Here is a 7998-nt window from a genome sequence, read left to right on the forward strand (position 1 = left end):
ACCCTGCTCTCTCCCTCTGTCAAATGGCGATGGATTGCTGTGGAGGCTGGTATTTATGCTTTTTAAATCTCGCGAGAAAAGAGCTCAGAAATACGAATACGTCACAATGACATTTTGCCTCGATTTCGATTCTGAATGGGCGGGAGAGTACCGAGCCTGTACGGCTCGGTACTCGGATAGGCGAAATTCAGATGGATTCGGATCTTGGGGAACCGAGTCTGCCCATCTCTACTCAAAATGCTCGTTAACTAGTTTATTAAATAAATAACTAAATCTTATTTTCTTTTTTTCAGGATAAAGTAGTACATGTACATGCAGGTCTACATAGTGGTTACATCTCAAGCTCTATCAACCTCTTAAGGATTTCAATATAGAAGACTTCATGCACAATTCAGTTTCACATAAACTGTTTGAAATCATTATTAGCTGCTTGACAAAGAATACTAGGTAGTGATACTTTATACAAGGTGTTTTTTACCCAAAACACATCGCTCAAGTAACTCTAAGTTATTTCCAGCTGAAAGTAGAGTTAATGAAAGACTTATCTGTGTGGCATGACTTGGCATGACGTAGGAAGCATTTCCTCTAAGCTCTCCCACATTATTTGCTAAAAAATCCTTTTTATATCTATCTGTAGCCCTGTGTTTTCCACAGTTGCTCCTAATGGGCTCCTATAACCCTGGTCGAGTGATCCGGTTAATCGCTGCCTCCTGTCATGTTATATTGCTGCTCGAAACTGTGAACTGATCTGCAGAGACACTGGGCGCTGATTGTTTTATTGAGGGTATTGTTGTAGAACCCCAGAGTGGGGTACACAGGCTGCCGACTGGTAGCGTGACCCTGTGAACCAGATCATTCTCCCTCTCCTTCCCCCTTATCAGCTGGTGGACCCTCCGCTCTGAGATCATGCATGGAGCTGCCATCTTGGCTTTACTTGATCAGCGTTGCTGACCTGCAGTGGCGGTCTGGCTGCCTGAGGACACGGCTGAGACTCACTGTCCTCCTACTTCTAACAATTCTGGATTTCAAGCGATGCCGGCTGTCTGTGAGATCCCCCTCTGCCTGTAGCATGCTATTTGTGGGTCTCATGTGGTGACAAGCGGACATAGTGCATTTGCAACAAAACTAAGTTTGCAGCACCATTTACTTGCAGCACACAGTGAGTACTATCTATCCTGAGCGTAACGATCTGCATCTGTCTGTCTGCCTGCTCAGCTGGGAGGCTCCTGCTGTTATTCTCTTTAATCTGCAACCTAGTAAACTGTTGGAAGTCATTAAATAGAGGGTATCAGGTGCCTGTGACATCTGCTTTCTATCTTATGTTGCAGGACTAAGTACTCTCTCTGCCAGGTGAGTGACCTGCCGCTGTGTCTTAGTTCTCCAAGTGTTGGTAATCTCATAGGACTGTGTGCTATAAGTTGAGACACTTTCATTTGTATACACAGCATTGCGATCTGTGAACTGTGGGCTTATGCAATTAGGGAAACAGGGACCTTAAACACAGCAGGTGGACTGTGGTAGAGTGTGCCCTGACCCTGTAACAGTTCTTTACTAATTGGCTGAAATGGGCACATTGGGACAGGCTGCAGCAGCGGCGGCCAGCTGGAAAAATATGCCCACCAGTCTACCTCTGTCCCTTTCTTCCCCATCTGTGGTGCCTCCACCTATGGGTGACTCCTCTGTGGTGACCCCTCAAACCCAGGGTGACCCTCCGTCCCTCTAACAATTTCTGCAGACCATAATGTCCTTTGAAAAAAAAGTCATTGATAATATTGACTACTCTCTAATTTCCAGAAAATGAAGGAGAGAATGGGAGTTGCCCAACTCAGAATCTCTACATTGTGATGCCCTATCTACAGTCTGTGATGTCAAATCAGCAATATCGCCACGTAATGGTGCTACGTGGCATTATTGCTGGTTTGACATTACAGATTGACCAGTGTAAAGAGATAATGATGGACCTGGAGGGCAGGATTCAGAGGGATAATCTCCGATTTCTGGGACTGCCGGAGCAGGCAGCAGGTCCCGACCCTGCAATGTTCCTGGAGGACTGGCTGATCAATGAATTCATCCTGGAGGCATTCTCCCCGCAATTTGCTGTGGAAAGGGCTCATCGCTTGCCCCTCCAGCCCCCACAGCCTGGTGCTCCTGCGCAAACTTTTATTGCCAAACTTTTGCATTTCCAAGATCGGGATGCGGATTTCTGGATGACAATAGGGTTCTCTTTCAAATTCACGCAGTCCTTGTGTTCTCTAATTTTGCAATAGAAGTTCAGAAGACTAGAGCACAGTTCCCCCAGGTTAAGAAGAAATTGCGGAAATTCTGTACACTATGCTGGTTGATAGGGAATTTAAAGGTTAGGAAAAAACTGAAATTGTTTTTTGCTGTTTATTACCATGCTGAATTCTTTATGCACTGTTTAGACTTATATCGTGTTTTCTGGATTTCTTGGCTATGCAGGGCTGGCAGCTAATTGGGGTCTCCATTCTTTCTCCCCTGGTGCGACTTCTCATCTCTCTTCCCTTCAATGCGCTGATCCACAATGGCTGACGTAGCTGGGAGTAGACCTGTTCTCAGGGGACTCTGTCTGCTTGCCTGGAATGTTGGAGGCCTAAATGACAGAGCTAAGCAAGCACTGGTGCTCACCCAGATTCACAAATATACTCCTGATGTGGTATGCCTAATGGATACTCACCTCATGAGTAGCATGGTTCTTTCCCTCAAAAAATCATGGATAGGCTGGGCTTACCATGCTACTCACTCTACATACTCTAGGGGGTATCCATTCTAGTGAGGAAGCAGTTTAAATTTTTTCTAGACCAGGTGCAGATTGATCCGGGTGGTCGCTATGTCTTCTTAGGGCCACGTTTAATGGCCATGTTTAATTCTATTTCCCTATCGCTAATGGCAGTCTATATTTCACCCCTTTATGCGAATGACGTCTTGAGTAATGGAGAATCTTTCATGGCGATGGCCCCGGATACTTTGGTGCTCTGTCTTTGGGATTTAAACACAGTGGTAGATCCTGATCTGAATAGATGGCTGGAGGTTCTGGAGCCTCCTACTGCTAGGTTGACACCATTTGCCAAACTTATTGATGACATGGGTCTGGTGAATGTCTGTAGATTCAGGAAACCAGATGCTTAACACTTCTCCTGTCACTCCCATACCCATCAGTCTCTGTCTCGTATATATATGGTTCTTGCCTCCCTCGGGCTGGTTCCTCTTGTGAACCAGTGAGCTATCTTCCCAGTGGCATTTCAGACCATTCTCCGATCATGACAGATGTTGATCTTGTCTCGGATCGTGGTGTACAATTCTTGAAGCTTCATTCCCACTAGTTGTTTAGGCATGGTAAGAGTACCGGTCTGGCTAGTCTCTGAGAGGGATACTTTAATGATAACTACTTAGATGTCACTCCAGTGGTTTTGTGGAACTCTTTTAAGGCCTATCTAAGGGACACCTTTATTGACGTTATAGCAGTGCTTAAAAAACTTATTAGACAAAAGTAGGGAGAGTTGGAGCAAAATTGCTGAGAACTAGAAGAACAATGCCATACCTTCTGCTCAGTGACGGATAGAATGTAATGCATGCTGCATGCCCAATCCACCTGGTCGAACTATTTTATTTATGAAACAATCAAAAACTCTTCTTTTCCAGGCATAATCAATACTTCCAGGCTGAACTGGGGGATAGCTACTTGGCCTGTTTGGCCAGAAATGAGCTTTCCAATAGAACTATTCCAGCTATTCTTGATGCCAATAATACTAAATACACACAGGCGATAATATTGTTAGGGTGATTTTTGATTATTATAAACGTTTGTATGCCAGGCCACCCAGACCGCTTCCCAGCTTCTGAAAAAACTGCCATCAGCACTCCAACTTTTGACCAAAGAGGTCTTCTAGCTACCCAGACTTCCCTTGGAGATCATCTACGAATGAGATTCCCAGTTCATGGCTAAATATTGGGGTCTTCTGCAAGGGTTTGGGGTTTCCAGTTAATCCTAGATGGTCATATTTGGAGTCTACTTATAAAGGGGTGCATTGTAAATATCCACTAAAATACGACTGGTGGCAGTGCACAATAAAAGTATATTTGCAAAGGGCGCTCTTTTTATGGTGCTAATGCTGCTCCTATTAAAGGTTTGAATATATGCTACAGTATGTGGAAGCGCAAATAGCTAACCAATAGGAGCTGAGTGGGTGAATAGCTGACAAAACTCCTTTTAATGTGGTGGCAAAAAGCCAATGTAGGAATGTAAAATGTTATAGCCGCTCTTGCAGACTATTTAGGGCAGCGGAGACCATGAAGATGGATCCTGGTACTGACCCTAGCTCTAAAAATTACTTCTTACCCTGTCAGTATTCTTTGTGCTGACGACCGGTCCTCCATTCTCCATGCGGTGTTCGTCTGATCTATTCCTCCCGGCATTGTTCTCCAAGCGGGTAGTAGTATCAGGTGACCTGCAGCTGAACCGCAGACGTCATCGGATAACTTCCGGCACATGATATGGTTCAGCACACGTGATATCACCAACGCGTTTGGTGAAGATTTTACATGCAAAGTTTTTACATGCAAAAATAGAATATATATAATTGATGTCATAACTTGTTGATTAGAACAATATTTAATATAGAAAGTATTATTTTCTAAAGTTATTGTTGACTAACTTATTCTCCATTAATAATATGCTATTTGTAAAAAAAAAAATTCAGTAGGTCATTATTTAAACTTCAAAAGAATTTTTTCAAACACTGTCTTCTCTAAAGACTACTTACAGGAAACACAAGAGATCCTCAGTGATGTCTCCACGGAGTAACCAGCTCACTTAAGATGTCTCAGATGATGTATAAGACAATGCTGCAGCAAAGTGTTGTAAACAGAGCATCATATCTGTATTCTGCATCATAACTAACAGAGAAGTCTGTTCTGAAAGTTTATCCAGGTGAGTGAATAAATCCTAAATTACTAGACTTCTGTTATTTTCAGTGTTAGCTTGAATATAGTTGGATAGAGTGAAAACCATATTCATCTATTTCTTGTTTTAAAGTCTAATGTCATCGGGCACCACATCAATATCTCAGACACACTCATGTGAGAAAAACATTGCTATGAATCTTGTGTTTTCCAAATTAATGAGAACTGTCCCAGTTACTGGTTTGGAAATTGATCACAGTCAGTGGCCATTTATTTTAGTAGTCATTTTATGGGCAGAATATAATGGATAGATGTTTTTGCAAATATTAATGCATTTTATTTAATTGACATCTCTAACAACCATTGGACTGAGGCCTATTGGAAGCTTCAAGGCTTTAAGGACCTCATCTCCTGATGAAAGCACCTGAGCGCCTTAACAATTATATTTATCTATATCTCTAACTATAGTCCTCAACAGTTAGCAAATAAAAGTATTTTCTTTAAATTACTAATTGAACATTTCCTCTGACCTGTTTATTCCACAATGGTTACATACATTTCATGTCAACAAATCATGCTGAATTTTATTTAATTCTTTTTTTAAAAATGTTACCCAAACAGATGAAATATAAATGTATTTTAGGGGTACCATGCAACTGATAAATTTATTTATATCAGTCGGATGACAAAGACTGTGAAGCCAGAGCCGGATTTAGACCTCATGGGGCCCTAGGCAAGATGCTGGTTTGGGGCCCCCTCCCTGAAAAAATCCATAGCACTATAGTTTTTTAGCATAACATATACCCCTATTTAGGTGCTGGCTGGCAGACTTTAACCTGAGGGGGGCAAGCACATAGCACTTGCCCATAAGTAGCCGCCCATTTTTAAAGGGTGGTTTCACCGCTGGCCCTGGGAGGGCCCTCTGGCGACCACTGGGCCCTAGGCAATTGCCTAGGTTGCCTAGTGGGAAATCCGGCCCTGTGTGAAGCTTTTCCTGTTACTTTTTCGGTCCTTATTTTTTTGGAAAGAGAGCTTGCAAGAGACTTGAGGGTCTATGTACATAAATAGAGCTCCAGTTTGTGGGGTGTAATCAGGAACAGAGCAGTGTAATATGTAAGAGTTGTTTCTTATATACAACAAAGCTTTGTTCCAAAACATGTACAGAGGATTGTGCAGCACAGAGGTAAATGTCATTGCAATGAGTACATGCTGTAGCTACAACCTGACATCTTCTCTGGCATTTCCCCCACAAGACTGCCACACTAAGATGCAAAGAGGAACGTGGGTCCTTGTACTAATTCAAATATGGAGGGATGAAAATATATTATTTTTTCTTTTTTTAACACAACACTAATTATTAAAACATTAATATATATATATATATATATATATATATATATATATAGTACCTAACGTTTAGGGATGGTTATTATCTGGACATTTTAGTATCATTGTTTATTAACATGTTCTGTTCTAGGGCAATGAGTCCCTTAAGCTGGAGTTGGGGTCAATATATATATATATATATATATATATATATATATATATTATGTTCTATTTGAAATGATTTTAATCGATCCTATGCTTCTTAAAAAATTTCAATTGTAACCAGATAAATATAGAAATGTATTCTGTAGCATTCATTTGTGCGGAAAAAAACGTTCCATTTATTCATCAGAGGCAGTGACATTTGACATAAGACACAAAAATCACACCGCACTCAATTAGAGGTACAATGTTTGGGGTCCCCATAAACTTTACTTATATATAGTTGGGGAAATAAAGGTAACAACAGTAGTGTGATATGATGAGTTATCGCTGGGTATGATATCTTATGCTTCTCCTTCAGGACTTGTTCAAGTAATGAATGAGAACAATGTCTCTTATGTCTTTCTCTTCGGATTTCCAAATCTTCACAACTTCAATAGTCTATTGTTTGTGTTACTGTTCATCATTTACTGTATCACCATGTGCGGTAATGTTATTATCATTATTTTAGTTTCAATTAGCAAAAATCTTCATTCTCCAATGTATTTCTTCATCACACAAGTGTCTTTACTGGACATTCTGATGACTTCGAACATTCTCCCTAACTTACTTTACATTGTACTGCATGACGGTGGCACCATGTCTCTGGATGCCTGTTTATCACAGTTTTTTGTGTTTGCTAACTCAGAGACATCAGAGTGTCTGATCCTAACAGTGATGTCTTATGACCGATATGTGGCTATCTGTAACCCACTGCGTTATGGCTCTATAATCAACAAACGGTTTTGTGTAATGTCTATCATTGGATCTTGGGTGTTAAGTTTCTTGATGGTTTTGATGAATGAAATAGATATGTGCAAATTAGACTTCTGTGGACCATATGTTATTGATCATTTCTTCTGTGATTTCCCTCCTATTCTAGAGCTTTCTTGTTCAGATACTTCACTTATACAAATACAGGCATCTTTATTCGGCATTATTATCATCATATGTCCATTCACAATCATCATTGTTTCTTATGTGTATATCATCACCACCATCCTAAACATCCAGTCCCTCAGTGGAAGACAGAAAGCCTTCTCCACCTGCAGCTCCCACCTGACTGTTGTGTCTATATTCTATGGGTCTCTCTTTTTTGTATATATGGTTCCAAGCAAAGGACAATTCTTAACCACGAGCAAGACATTGTCACTGCTTTACACTGTGGTATCACCATTGCTTAACCCATTCATATACAGCCTGAGGAATAAAGACTTCAAGCAAGCTTTGGAAAAATTGAAGAAAAATTTGAATTTAATTAATTTATATCAATAACAGATCAGGTACGAGTAACAATAATTGGTGTGATTACACATACGCAGACCCTGCTTTTGTCTCCTCTGATATTCAGCCATGGGCTTATGAGTTATTCTTTCCACCTCATCTCCCTGTTATTTTGGGCTCCTGTGCCTTTTGCTAATTTGTCAGATCTCCTTGTCCTTCAGCCTGCTCAGTTGAGGATTAGCTCCCTGCAGTTACCTGACTAACCTGGCTATCCAGAAACCTTATCTCTGAAGTCATCTATCAAACATGGAAAACCAGAGTCTCCAG

The 7998-nt window shown here is 41.0% G+C and overlaps 1 protein-coding gene across 1 annotated transcript; it reads left to right on the top strand.

Moving 5' to 3' along the window:
- Positions 1-6744: 6744 nt before the first annotated feature.
- Positions 6745-7722, top strand: LOC142150446 (olfactory receptor 5J3-like). The gene has a single exon (XM_075205638.1). The coding sequence runs from the start codon at positions 6745-6747 to the stop codon at positions 7720-7722; it is 978 nt and encodes a 325-aa protein (XP_075061739.1).
- The last annotated feature ends 276 nt before the right edge of the window (positions 7723-7998 follow it).

This window comes from Mixophyes fleayi, chromosome 4 (genome assembly GCF_038048845.1).
Source record: "Mixophyes fleayi isolate aMixFle1 chromosome 4, aMixFle1.hap1, whole genome shotgun sequence".
Classification (NCBI taxonomy): Eukaryota; Metazoa; Chordata; class Amphibia; order Anura; family Limnodynastidae; genus Mixophyes; species Mixophyes fleayi.

Bases quoted from the DNA above. Each gene is read 5' to 3' on its own strand.
- LOC142150446 (XM_075205638.1), top strand. From the start codon at position 6,745: ATGATATCTTATGCTTCTCCTTCAGGACTTGTTCAAGTAATGAATGAG.